Source organism: Syngnathus scovelli, chromosome 18, assembly GCF_024217435.2.
Source record: "Syngnathus scovelli strain Florida chromosome 18, RoL_Ssco_1.2, whole genome shotgun sequence".
NCBI classification, from domain to species: domain Eukaryota; kingdom Metazoa; phylum Chordata; class Actinopteri; order Syngnathiformes; family Syngnathidae; genus Syngnathus; species Syngnathus scovelli.
Window position 1 is genome coordinate 9245419 of NC_090864.1, and position 13620 is coordinate 9259038.

Here is a 13620-nt window from a genome sequence, read left to right on the forward strand (position 1 = left end):
ATAAAGCCAACAACGGTAATCTCATTAACTGTCACTGAGAGCGAAGACAAGAGCAGCTGCCTGTCTTCATCACAACTGTCCTTTCACCGAGGGGGAGGGCTGTGCTCTTGCTTGTCTCACTCGACTTGGAAAAAAATATGCGTAGAAATTTATTGCAAACTGAATTTCTAATCTAACAGCATAGAGAAAGAAAAAAAACAACTAATTACTCAGTTATAATTTGGTATGAGACAGTCAAAATGCAACAAAAAAAAAGGGGACATCAAGGCTCCTAAATTTGTGCACTAATTTTCAAACCAACTTTTACTGCATTAAATATCTTACTCTAATATATATATATATTTTTTTAAATCAGATTTGTTTGCACAGTATCTGTGCCTCTTTGAAATGAGGGAGAATATGATTGCACTTAAGAAACCTCGAGTGTTTTTGTGGCCACTTCACCCTCAGGCTGAAGATAATATAGACATCCTCATTTGACCAGCTTTTGTGGAGCACCAAGCATGAACTCCCCTTGCGTGATGTTTCTATTGCAATGTATAATAAGCTTTTGGTGAATGACAAAAAAAAAGAAGAAAAAAAACACTAATCTGCAAAGCAAATATAAAAAGGGTCTGAATTGTGACTGTACACATCTAGTAAGAATCCTTAAGTTTGAGCATTTTGATAAAACAATCATTTTATTATATTTAGATAAGATCAACACAAACAATTCATTAAACTTATAAAAGACATTTTTTTAAAGAAAATATATGAATTTAAAAATTCCCCCAAAAGACTGGTTAATATGCTAGTCAACGACGTGGAGTTGCAGGAGTTTTCTTGAATGTGTGGCTTCTGGTTTTACGAGGAGATGTAACCGCTTGCTTGAAGTTGCTGAGCAAGCCTTTCTTGGGTTTGGCCTGCACAGGTGACTTTGGAGTAAGCTGGGAAACTTCTGCCTTTAGGGAGGCAATTTCCTTGTCCTTCTCCGAAGACTGGGCTAAAATTTCCTGCATCGATTTCATCTTAGGAGAAACATAAAAGGTGTGGCCTGAGCATTTTGTTCCATTTATCGTTACGACGCTCGCTCTGAGTGCATCTCACCTGTTCTTGGGTCTTCACCTGAAGATCCTCTAGTTCAGCTGATTTCTCCAGGAAGCTGTCTCGAACCGTCTGAAGGGTTTCACTAAGTTCCATCAGTCGTTTCTCCAAGGACAATATCAACTAAGGGTAAAACAGAATTGAAGACGCTGAACATCTTGACTCAGTCGTGACCCTGAAAACTTTCTACCTGTTGCTTATCCTCACACATGCGTTCGATGGCACTTTTCTCCTTCTTGAGACGTTTGAAACGGTTCTCCCCTGTGGGAGTGAAACAAAACGTTTCTACAGCTCCATTCCTACTTCTTCATTTAAATTTGTCTTCTCCTGTTGAAAAATTACAAACCTGTAACTTCAAAGTCTTTTGAGGGTTGACACTGACATGACACGTCCACCATAGCAACCATGGAGACTTTGGTACCAGCTGCCAACTGTGAAAGCTGTCGCTCCAGGGCCTGCAGACACATTGGAACCAAATTTAAATTTTCTAAATGAATCCTCCAATCTGGAATGGCTACCTCCACTTTCTCCTGCTCAGCTGTGAACTCCTCAAGAGGCACGTAGTTGTCTTCAAGGTCATTCATGGCACTCTTGTAAGCATGCTCTTTGATAGCATCCTTGTACATCTCGAAGGTGTTCTCCATCTTTTCTTGGTAGCTCTCCTTCAGCTCTTCTAACTGTTGGCTGAATATTCAAAGACACTCGCATTGCACGCTCGGCGAATCGGTCCAAGCGACCCGGCGGCGGTTGGAAACCTGCGGAGCTCCTCGCTCTCCATGATCTGCTGTAGCATGGCGTCGCCCATTTCCTTACGGATCTCCATCTCCTGCTCCAGGTTTCGTCTTCGCTCCGCCCGCAGTTTTGTTCGAAGGCTTTCGATCGTGTCCAGCAGCTCCTGGTGACAGTTGGGAGACCAATTTGGAAAAAAAAAAGCTCTCAAGGTCCCATTAGAGATCAACGCAAAAACGGAGTTACGTTCTGTGTCAGTAAGGTCATGTCTGCGTCGCCATCTTCATTCAGCAACCCGTCTTCGGACAGGAAGCTTTCCAGTGCCTGCCTGTCAATCACGCCATCCCTCACCAGAGATTTGCCGTTCGGAGCCAATAAAGACTGTGACAGAGACTCCAGAGATTTGTCTGGGATCACCTGCACCTGAAGATGACAAGCGATGGCTCCTCAAATTTTTATACAAGCGGTTCCTAGCGCTGACGGAAAGATGGCTATTTTTTTATTTACTTGTTTGGCTACAGCGGAGAACTTCATGACGTGGAGCGTCTCGTCATAGGTGGAAGCACATTGGCTGATGTTGACAATCATTGAAGCTCTTCCTTTGCCGCAGAAAACCGCCTGGAAGAGCTTGGTGAGCTTGCTCTCGCGAAAAGGGATGCAGCTGCTCTTCATTCTGATTGGATGAGGAACCGCTCAAATAATTGTCTGATTGACAAGTTGATTTTTTTTTTTACCTTTCGCTTTGATTGTTACGCAGGGCATTGATGCACTTCCCCAGGATGAGGAGCGAGTTGTTAATGTTCCCCGCTTCTTTTAGCCTCTCGCCAAACGTTTTTGTTTTGTTGCATCTTTCCGAGCCGGCCAAGTCACACAGAGAAAATCTAAGGAGTTTAAATTAAGTGCTTTTGGTGATTTTTAAATGAAGGGGGGGTTGTCTAGAAAAGATTCAAACTTACTCTGACATCCTTTTAACTTTGTTTCCATCCATCTTGAGCAGCTTCATGGTGAATATGCTGTGGCTGTGAGGAAAGTTGTTTTTAATATACTTTCATTTTCGATTAGGGAAAAGTGAATTTGCCTTCTGCTGGAGGACTGGTTCATCTTGGTGGTTGCAGCACTCCGGTTCTTGTTGCCAATTATTAGTATTTTGCTGGCTTCCGACAAACTCTGGATGTTGATCCATCGAAGATCTAAAGATATATATTTTTTTTAAAATATAATAAAAACAATTCATTGGCTGTATTAAGGTTGGAGGTCATCCTCTCACCTTTAACATAAGCGTTGCCAACGCCGTCATCGCAAACACGAAGAGCAGAACGTTTCTTGGACTGCTGAAGGAGATCGTAGACGCGCTCGTTGTAGATTTCAAAGAATGCTACCCATACGGCAAACTGGAAGCTCTCTTCATCTGTCCGAGAATGCAATTATTATTATTTTTTAATCCCATTGGATTGCTTTTCTTTAATCCATTGGATCACAATACCTGATTGATAATCAGACAATGAGGAAGAGGAAGGCGCAAGATAGAAGACGGAATCTGATCCACTGCTGGGTCTTCGGTTATCAGATTCCTTCAGGGAGAAACACCCAAAAAGTTGGACACTCTCTTTGACTTGAATGTCAATCATCTCTTTCACCTCTCTGAATGATGCAAGAATAGCAGCTTTAGCAATTTTCTCCTGTTTGACTTGCTCAGCATCCAAACATCGTGTATCATTTCTGAGGTAGGGCTTCACGTCCATCCAAACATATTGGCGTCCTGCGATGTACTGAAAAACGCCGTCCAATACTCGAGGCAATATTCCCGGCTCTTTTGAAGTTCCTGAATTAGAACATTTGAATAGAACTTCTGAATAAATGAATGACTCCATTAGAAATTTCATTTTATATTGACCGAGGATTGTGAAGGTTTTCCCAGCATTGGTGACACCATAGGTGAAGATCAGCGAATTCTCCCCATCCAAGAAATCAGACATTTGACTTTTAACAGTGTTGTCATACAGCTCGGCCTGGGTTGTCTCTGGTCCAAAAATCTAAAAATGCAATTATTAGAAGAAAAAAAATGATATATCAAATATTTTCACCGGATCAATTGACATGAATTGATTGGAACAAATTAAGTGAAAGGTTGCTTACCTTGGAAAATGACATTTTGTGGACAGACATAGCGATGCCCTTCTCAAAGGACTTCATGGTGGCAGAACCTTTCGGGGCCTGCAGCGTCACCATTTGGTCGTTTTCTATTATCACACAATCCTGATTACAATAAATAATTTAGTCAGTAATGTGTCAAATAAATAAATTGCATTTTATGACTGGTCTACAGTACCTGATCCTCCTTGTCAGAGAGCTCATCTTTAGTAAAAGGTCTGACTCGAAGGTAGACTTTCATAGTCTGCTGTTCTGCTGCTCCTAATGTTTCCTCCTGCAATTCAGACCAGAAATGGGTTCGGCAAGTCTGAGTTGAGAAAAATAAATGTGCAGTATACCTGTGGAGGTAAAAGAAAAGTCATATCCATGTCAGCAGGCTGCATGGTTGATGTCCTTGCTTAAGAGTTACACAAAATTGCTCCCTAAAAATTTTTGAGGCGCTTCCACGGAGCTTCTTGGGAGCATGGACAACAAGGGAGGGGCCGAGCAATTAGTTTTAACTCGGAGCTGGTGAGAAGTGAAAGGGCAGCCAATGAGTATGGGGAAGCGGGCTTTAAGGAGGAAAGCAGGTTTGCGTTCAGATTTGCAAATATGCGACCTGCTTGCTGGTAAAATTCCGATATTCCAATTCTCAAATTTTTCAACTAAGTACCACCATTAATAGATAAAAAAAATGCATAGCTGTCCATCCAAGGACCAGACACCAGGTAATTAAGGTTTAATGTTAAAAAAAGTTTATTATTGTAAGCCATTATAACATTAACACCTTTTAGTGTTATAGTAAGGAAACTGTACTGGTTAATACATCTGGGTTTCAGTTTGAATCTGGGATCCAGCTTTTTTTTCTGCATGTACTAAACTTACTTCATCCACATTTTAAAAACATGCAAACATTACCGATGAACAAAAGGTTTATAAGTTCCATTAGGTTCACCTATAAAATCAATTTAGATTGTGAAGTTTCACTCAAAAATCAAAATCAATGCTGTTGCATTTTTTTTTAAACATAAGTATCTCTGCTGTTACCCCATTTTACATGTATGAATTGCTTTAAAAGTGTAAATAGGAACTTTTTTACATTTTTTACACTCATTCATAATCTGCATCATTCACTGCAAGTCATTTATTAACATGTTGCAGTCTAACATTTATGGATACATGTTGACTAGTGTAAAAAAAAGAAAAAGGCAAGTCATTGTCCCTCTTATTTTCTTTATTGCATCAGTGCATATTTATGCATCAGCAATGGTAACTTCAACCTCAACACCAGGCTCGATGCTGATGGAGGTGATCTGTTTGACAATTTCAGATGGACTGTGCAGATCAATCAGCCGTTTGTGGATTCGCATCTGGAAGCGATCCCAAGTTTTGGAGCCTTCGCCACAGGGGGTCTTCCTGGTGGTGATACGCAGGGTCTGGCGAGGACAGGAGTAGTCATGTGAAAAACAACACTATCGACAGGTAACGACAAACATAAAAACTGCAAAGGGGTTCTACCTTGGTTGGCATGCGGACTGGTCCCTTCACCTTCAGTTTCTTTTCCTTTGCACCACGGATCAAGTCAGCACAGACTGATGAGGGCAAAACAGAACTGTCACAATCACTTCATCAAATTTTACACACTTTACTTATATATAAGTATGATGACTCAGAATAGCGTATTAAAGACATCAGAGTTGTCAGTAAGATTTGTATCTTCATTGGAAATCAGAAACACAGTATCTAATAATTTGTCACTATACAATTGCATACAAATTTTGTTGTATGTCGCATAGTGACAAACATTGAATCTAAGGCTTGTATAAATACCTTTTTCCAGGGATTTGACATTACGGCTGGTGAGGGTGATGCGGATGCGGTGAATCTTCACCTCAGTCTCAACAGGTGCCTTCCCAGAGTCCTTGAAAGCCTGCAAGCAAGTAAATATGCAATTCAATAACTTCATACATTTATTATTTGAAGCTATCCTCCACTATTTGTTCGAAAATTAACTTATTCAGTTTAATTAATTCATCATTTGGTGGCTGATTAGTGAGACTTTAATCGTCTTAAGTGCGTGTTGCTAATATGTAGCCATAAAGTCGAATATTTTTATTGTCATTTTGGCTAAAATATTGCATGGCGCAAACACCACGGGGACTAGCAACGAGGCTATTGGCCCACTCGAGAATCAAACAGAGTTCTATTTTGTCTTATAATCACAATCAAATCGTCACTCGAGCCTTAAGAAAGTAGTAACAACATTTTACGCGTATATACACACCATTGTGATAGTTCCTGACCGACTTATTCGGAAGATAATCAGGCGAACAGCGGTGAGCCAGGAGTACCAGCAACGTGGTGTCTGGTTAGCTTTTCAAGAAAGAGGGCTTGCTAAGGGCCGTTTCCTGCATATGTACCGGTCATCCGGGTTCTTTTTCTTTCTTCTACGTGGGTTTTTGACAGCGACACCTAACGGCAGACCACCAGGAGTATTCGGTACTGGTATAGTAATAGAATAAACATTTGTCGATGATAGCTTAAAACGTGCGTATAATATTTTGAAACCAAATATAGAGATAAGTAACTACTATGGAATTCATATAGTTCTGTATAAATATAGTTAATTATTTAATTTGTAATATAGCAACAACAATTACATGTATCGCGTGTTGGCTTTGTTTTGAAATGAAACCGGAAGTTGTCTCTGAGTAAATGATGCAAAAAGACAATTCTTGGTCAAGTAACGGGGAACAGGGTAGCCGGTGGTAAATCCATGTCGCAAGTTTTCTTAAAAAATGTCGATGTTATTGTTATGATCGACTAATACAAAGAGATATTTCTAAAGTCTATTGCAGTTTCGCGTCAATGGAGGGCTTTGCATCATGATGTCCAAACGCGCACCAAGTGACAGGAAAAGTTTCAAACTCTTCTTGCAGACAACTTAAAAGTTGAATGGGATCGGAATAACACCAAGGAAGGCGGACATGAACTTCGGCGTACCCGCTAACTCGCTGCTTCTCCTCAGTGCCTGCGATGAAGGGGACTACGAAACTGCAAGGGGAATTCTGGAGCCCGGAGCCTCCAAAGATTCGGGAAGGCAGAGCAGACTGCGGTCGGATGCTGGCTCGGAGTGCAACACGGCGGATTTGTTGTTGTCTCTTGTACCGGTGGACTGCACGGACGAGGAGGGGAACACCGGCCTGCAGTTTGCCTCGGCCAGCGGTCATGAAAACTTGGTCCGTTTTTTGCTTCGAAAGGGAGCCTCGGTGGATAGCCGCAACAATTATGGCTGGACGCCCCTCATGCAGGCTGCTAGGTAGGCTGACGCATACAATATCTGAGTCATTAATTCCAGTTAGTGCAAACAATCAAAATAGTGACATTATTCATCTGTCTGTCCTCTTTGCATCCTTAGATTTGGTCATTTGACCGTCGCCCACATCCTATTGGAGAATGGGGCAGACATCAACGGACGGAACCGGTTGGGTGCAAGTGTCCTGACCATGGCCGCGCGTGGGGGACACACGCATGTCGTGAAGCTTCTCCTGGAGAGCGGTGCCTTCGTGGATGACTTCGATCACCTGGCCGCGGCTGCGGAGGTTGTCTCCAATGAAAATAACAACAACAGCTGCAGGTTTGACCTCTCTGTTGTCTCTCACTGTCAAAAAAGATGCACACCCCTCACAAAAACCTCAAAAGCACTATTACCTTTACAGGTGAACTTAATTTGACCTCCTCCAGCCTGAAATGTCCTACGAAAGCTCAATAACCCTAATGTTTTGTTAGTATTGTATATTTTGGAATGTCTAAGGCATCGTGTGCATTCTTTCCACAGTGCGGTTGGTTTTGGAGCCGGTGAAGGCTGCTCAGGAGGCGTGCGGGATTTCATGGACGTCACAGCTCTGATGGTGGCGTCTCAGCACGGCCACGAAGCCACAGTGCGCCTGTTGCTGGAGTGGGGCTCCGATGTCAGCTTTGCACAGAAGACCACCGGTTGGGGTCCACTGATGGTGGCTACACTCAGTGGGAAGGTCGGGGCCTTTTTCGTGTGCTTGTGTGTTTGGGTTTCGGATAACAAAAGCAACTCAAGTTGTATCTTTTGCAAGGTGGCTGTGGCCCAGCAGCTGGTGGAGCGTGGTGCCAATCCAGATCGAGTCAATGTGTTGTCCAAGACGGCGTTTGAGCTCGCCATGCAGCTAAAACAGAGAGATCTCAAGGCCTATCTGGATTCCATCACTACTGTTCGGCCGCAGACTGGTATGACTTCTAATGCTTAAATTATTTGCTCAATTAAACATACCTGTGGTACCTCATAGTACATACCATAGTTTTCGTAACGAATTAATAGTTTTGTTTCGTCACAGATGATGAAAGACGAAGACCAGACGTGTTCAGTGCTCTCAAATTGGGTATGTCCAGATAATTATCTATCCAAGTCAAATATTACTCCATGTTTATTTTTTCCCCCTTTTTTATGCTCAGGAAATTCCCAGTTGGTCAAGGAAATTCTGGAGGAAGATCCCACTCAGGTGAATTCCTCCAATCAGGAGGGAGCGTCGCCACTGATGATGGCGGCCGTGAGCGGTCAGTTAGAAGTCGTGCAACTGATGGTGGAGCAGAAAGCTGACATCGACAAACAAGATGGAGTCCACGGATGGACCGCCTTGATGCAGGCGACATATCATGGGTGAGCTGGAGCTGTAAAAATGTTCACAAATTAGAGGCGTAAAGATTCAATGCATGAGAGATCCCACAGAATATTTTGTTGATGGTGGTGGGTGTCGCAATTCTTTTTATTCTTTCAGAAATAAAGATGTTGTCAAATATCTGCTGAGTCAAGGGGCTGACGTCAACCTTCGAGCAAAAAATGGATACACGGCTTTTGATTTGGTCATGCTGCTGAATGATCCAGGTGGTTCAGCTGTTATGTATTACATTATTCAATTGCTAAGCTTGAATTACAAAGTACCTGATTTTTATTTTTTTCATTTTTTGTCAGACACTGAGCTGGTGCGTTTGTTAGCATCAGTGTGTATGCAAGTGGACAAGGAAAGGTCCAAACACCGTGGCAGGAATTTAGCGGGTCATTCCAAAGGCAGGCATGCTCTCAACAATGCCCCTGTACCACCTGATGACAAAGGAGGCCTCAAGGTGAGTTGCCATTTAATTGCTCTAATATCCTAAATGCAAAACTGGCAAGCTTATGTTTTATAAATACTCCACAAACTAACACGCTGGGTTGTAGTCGTGGTGGAATAGGATGTCCAATCGGTTCCGGCGGCTGAAGCTGACTCACACCCTGAGGCACGGCCTTTTGTCCAACCGACTGGCTCCGTTCCCTGATGACGCCGAAACCTCCTTGGACGCCACCATGAAAGCTGATGTAAAACCTGCAAGTTCTGCTCACGCTGTTCTGGCACCCACCAGTACCCAGGGAGTAAGTGACATCAGCGCCGTCTGGGCAGTCAAGAGCAAGGACACAGGTAAGTCACAGAATTCAGAAGTAGAGTCTGTAAAAAAAAAAAAAAAAAAAAAGCATATGTAATATTCTAATATAATGTAAATGTTTTTTTTCCCCCCCTCCCAGGTCTATGCCGGGCGTCGTCAGAAAAGGAGGATATGCTAATTACCACAATGGTAGGAATATTTATTTAAGGAAATATAATGAAGGGATATGGAAAGTGCCCTGAGGAAACTTTTGCACTTAAAGGCTGTGCCAAATCAATTTTTCTTAGTCATGGAAAATTAATGTTCTGCTCAAAATTGTACTGCAAATGTTTTTATCCTGTCATTGTGTTTTTCTCATTCAGCTTCGAAGTGGCGCTCCCCTAACCAGGCTACCGAACGACAAGCTGAAGGCAGTGATCCCTCCCTTCCTGCCCCCATCCAACTTTGAATCATGGAACTCAGACCGCTCACACCTCCTCAGGGAGGGGAAAAGTGAAACACCCCGGCTTCCGATGCCTCCACAGAGAAAGTTGAACAGCAGCGGCAACTCTGATATTGTGAGTGGTAATATGTGAGAATGATGAGGCGTTTTTATTTGCTGATTTTTTTTTTTTTTTTTTTTTTTTTTCCTATTCATCTAGACGTCTATCAGTCGAGTGGTGAGCAGGTCCATTAAGTTTCCCGGCATTCCCAAGGGACCCTCGTCCTCATCTCCTTCTAATTCTGGCCACTATCACTCGCCTCACTCCTCCGGGGGTTCCAATGGAGTGGCCGGGCTCAACCGGGACATGCACAACCGCTCAGGTCAGTACAGTCTCAGGAGGACAAACAACAGTACATCTTAAGCTGGATATTAAAAATAATAATAAATCCACGCAATATATAGTTTATTTTGTTTATAATGGAGCCTTCACATCTTTCCACTAGGGGGCAGTGCAGACGGTGTTTTGGCCCAGATAGCTGCACAGCGGAAGAAGGCTGCAGGCCTGATCGACGTGAAGACTCAACCTCCTGAGAAACAGCACAGTCAAACTTCGAGTTCATTTCCGGCCGCCACCGCCAGCATGCCAACACCTGATATCAGTTTCCATGACACCCACTCCCCCCACAATCTGGTCACCTCAGACATCTCTTCAAGAAGGGTCAGCATCCTTTCCTTGTACATTTTGTATTTCATATATGTTCTTCCGGGTGGCTCTGTTGTTTTCAAACAGTCTGAGTTGGTCTCGATGCAACCATTAATTCTTCATTCCTTTTAGAAGATGGATTTGAAGAGGAGACCTCAGTCTGGGAATTCGTCCACCTCCAAAAGCACATCGCCCACTCTCACACCATCACCCTCCCCGACCCCAAAGCCTCCAGGTGGGCAAGGAGACTCCTTGTCTTCGGCGTCCTCCCATCCTCGATCCAAGAGCAGTGGAGGCTCCAGCAGCGGAACCATCACTGATGATGGTAATGAAACACTGGTTGGATGATGTGAAAGCATAAACTCACCGTGAGTTTTTCGATATGATAACTGTTATCTTTTTTTCCCAGATGAGTTGTCAGGTATCTTAAAGAAGTTATCCTTGGAAAAATATCAGCCCATATTTGAGGAACAGGAGGTACTTTATTCTTTTCTTCTATTGCTATTTCAAATGTTTGTCAAAGCAAAGATTTTGTACTATTAACCATGTTTTACTCTAAAAGTTCGTTTTTATCCTTGTCTTTCATTAGGTGGATATGGAAGCTTTTTTGACGCTAACTGACGGCGACCTGAGAGAACTGGGCATTAAAACCGATGGACCGAGACAACAAATCTTGGCAGCCATATCAGAGCTCAACGCTGGGAAGGTACTTGTATAAAAACGGTCTGGCGTTCAAGTACCTGCAGTCAAACCCAACACCGTATTAGTTTTCCTAAACATAATACATTGCATAAGTTTGACAGCCAAACCAAAATCGTGCTCCTTGTTCAGGGCCGAGAAAGGCAGATCCTTCAAGAAACCATACACAACTTTCAGTCCTCCTTTGGCAGCAGTGCCAGTAACCCGAGACCACCCGGAAAGCCACGCTGTGAGTATTTCATTCCTGACAAATTTTGTCATAATAGGAGCAAAAAGGAGATGAATTGGATAGAACTCATTAATCACAACCCTTTTTTTTCCTCTTCAGCTCCAACTAACTGGATGAGACACCAGGTCCGTTCCTCCAGTAAGAGGTAACTCTGAATGGAATGCACTTATATAGCGCTTTATCTACACTACATGGTGCCTGGCATTCACTCATTCATAAGCTGCTGCCACCAGGAAAGTTTGCCGGTTGCAAGACTGCCACTCAAATGTGCAACTATGAGCAAAACAAAGGGAGTATAAGAAAATGGGATATTGGGACGCTTGAGTATTTTATGTCTTCAGTAACAGACCATTCAAGTGTGCCTGAAATAAACATTTAAATACTTTGTTAATTACTTTTTGTTTATATTTTACCATTATTTTACATTGAAAAGAGTCAAAACATGAACACAACAGTTTGCAGTGGCTCTCTGATTCAAACTTTCTACTAAACTTGGAATATATGTCATGAATAGAATATATTAAAAAATGAATTTTCCTGTGCAATGCTAACAATTTTTTTTGGATCACGTGTGTGACCTTGGACTGTGGCTTTCCTGCGTTTTGTGTATGCCACTATACCGGATGACTCTTGACTGGTTTCCCGCCACGCTGTCAACACAAAGTTGGTTATTTGCAGCTGTGGCGAACATCAGTATCAACAGTTTTTGGCACATTCCACAAAATCACTCTTTACAACAGATCCTACTTCATAAGCGATCATTAATGTCATGAACGGCTCTGCCCTAAATAATTGTGACGAGAATGAAATCAGTGGATGTTTGGTGTCATATAAGAGTGACCGTCCCCATCAATGATTCATGTCCATTAGAATCAAACTTGTCACATCACCTCTCCACGCTTTCCCTGAAGTCCCACAATGACATCTTGATCAGTGGAAGCCGCACTATTGCAACTGGCGTGTGGCCCCATTGTCACCCGCACGCTCACACGCACTTGCGTGCAAAGGTGGATGCAAGCGGCATTGGCAGGGCTTCAGTTGAATGACATCTCGGATGATGATCTCAGCGGATTTATACCAATGCCAAAGCGTTCATCTAGGTTTAATACTCGCCGCTGACAATGGTAAGATGTGTTTTTATTATGCAGCCATGCCAGTCCCGTTAGCCTGAAATGCACACTTTTTATCACAGATGCAGGTATGGTCACTCCTGCCCCTGATGGGGTTTCTCGTGTTCTCTCAAATCATTCAACAGATGAAATGTCTAAACTATCCTGACGGCATCCAAAGTTGCCATCAGCATTATAGGTGCAATACAAGCCTGGCCAGCAGAGGGCAGTGTAGTACACTGTCAAGGAAGAACTAATTTTAATTAAAGTAGAATCTCCTTTTGCTGACTATAATGGCTATATTATTAGCAAAATACGGGAAAAAGTAAGACCATGGATAGATATGTTGGGAAAAAAAATATACAATCTGCACATTGCAAACAAACTAGAATTTGCAAGGTTTTATATTTTGAATTAAATTAATGCATACTCTTTACTTCCTGTATTTTTTTTTGTCTCCAATTGCTTTTGTTTTGAAGTCTACTTATGTAGCTTCCGTCCCAAGCTCCTCTCTTCATCTAATTTGACGCATTTACTAAAACCTCTCAGTGCGCCTCCAGTCGACGTGCAAAACCCCCCTTTATCAAATTATTTCGACCAATAAACCCAGTTCAATTTCCTCGTAAAACTGGTTTTGCAGTGGGAGGAAAATCTTTCCGCTTGCAAGTAGCGTCCCTGACAGCAGAAGGTCCCTGTATGACTGTGCACAAGAGCGGCTGGGCTGCCCTTGCGTGTGACCCCTCCCCTCAACGCGGCTCTCCGATGCGTGTGCGTGCGTGCGCGCTCTACGCCGGGGTCGGTTTGGGCTGATGCCTGCTTCACGTGAACCTTGTTAAAACCTAAACCCACTTTACTTCGAAACGATTTCAAGATAAATGACGTGATTTATTATCAGATAAATATTGAATCATAATGCTGTATTTTTTTCCGTTTTATTTATTGTTTAGTACGTACGTCACGAATTCAAATAAAACCCATCATGCACGACATTACTGATATTTCCAATATGCAGCCATGCCCTGAAAGCACCACAAACCTCGTGTAGCTTGTATCCGTATGAGCG

The 13620-nt window shown here is 42.7% G+C and overlaps 3 protein-coding genes across 4 annotated transcripts; 1 reads left to right on the forward strand and 2 right to left on the reverse strand.

Annotated features, from left to right (window-relative positions):
- Positions 1–661: 661 nt before the first annotated feature.
- On the reverse strand, positions 662–4456 carry zgc:56231 (uncharacterized protein LOC406257 homolog). Its single transcript, XM_049748865.1, has 18 exons — positions 4302–4456; positions 4142–4237; positions 3949–4068; positions 3707–3845; positions 3450–3634; positions 3296–3383; positions 3080–3220; positions 2891–3002; positions 2769–2831; positions 2547–2693; positions 2320–2485; positions 2059–2235; positions 1839–1978; positions 1602–1767; positions 1430–1538; positions 1274–1344; positions 1087–1206; positions 662–1007 (listed from the first exon to the last, which is right to left on the reverse strand). The coding sequence occupies exons 1-18, from the start codon at positions 4344–4346 to the stop codon at positions 795–797; spliced, it is 2298 nt and encodes a 765-aa protein (XP_049604822.1). The 5' UTR covers positions 4347–4456; the 3' UTR covers positions 662–794.
- Positions 4457–5158: 702 nt separating this feature from the next.
- Positions 5159–6391, reverse strand: rps20 (ribosomal protein S20). Its single transcript, XM_049748868.2, has 4 exons — positions 6227–6391; positions 5773–5872; positions 5461–5534; positions 5159–5378 (listed from the first exon to the last, which is right to left on the reverse strand). The coding sequence occupies exons 1-4, from the start codon at positions 6227–6229 to the stop codon at positions 5196–5198; spliced, it is 360 nt and encodes a 119-aa protein (XP_049604825.1). The 5' UTR covers positions 6230–6391; the 3' UTR covers positions 5159–5195.
- A 259-nt stretch (positions 6392–6650) lies between these two features.
- On the forward strand, positions 6651–11834 carry LOC125985775 (ankyrin repeat and SAM domain-containing protein 6). 2 transcript variants are annotated; one of them, XM_068648779.1, is made up of 18 exons: positions 6651–7261; positions 7361–7579; positions 7781–7976; positions 8052–8202; positions 8310–8354; positions 8428–8632; positions 8751–8857; positions 8945–9096; positions 9191–9428; positions 9533–9582; positions 9756–9950; positions 10035–10197; positions 10321–10535; positions 10656–10845; positions 10930–10997; positions 11110–11226; positions 11352–11448; positions 11548–11834. In XM_068648779.1, exons 1-18 carry the CDS (start codon positions 6930–6932, stop codon positions 11595–11597), a joined length of 2790 nt encoding a protein of 929 aa, XP_068504880.1. In that variant the 5' UTR covers positions 6651–6929; the 3' UTR covers positions 11598–11834. The 2 variants fall into 2 exon arrangements, with proteins under 2 accessions (XP_068504880.1, XP_049604821.1); XM_049748864.2 differs by having other exon boundaries at positions 6652–7261; positions 10653–10845.
- The last annotated feature ends 1786 nt before the right edge of the window (positions 11835–13620 follow it).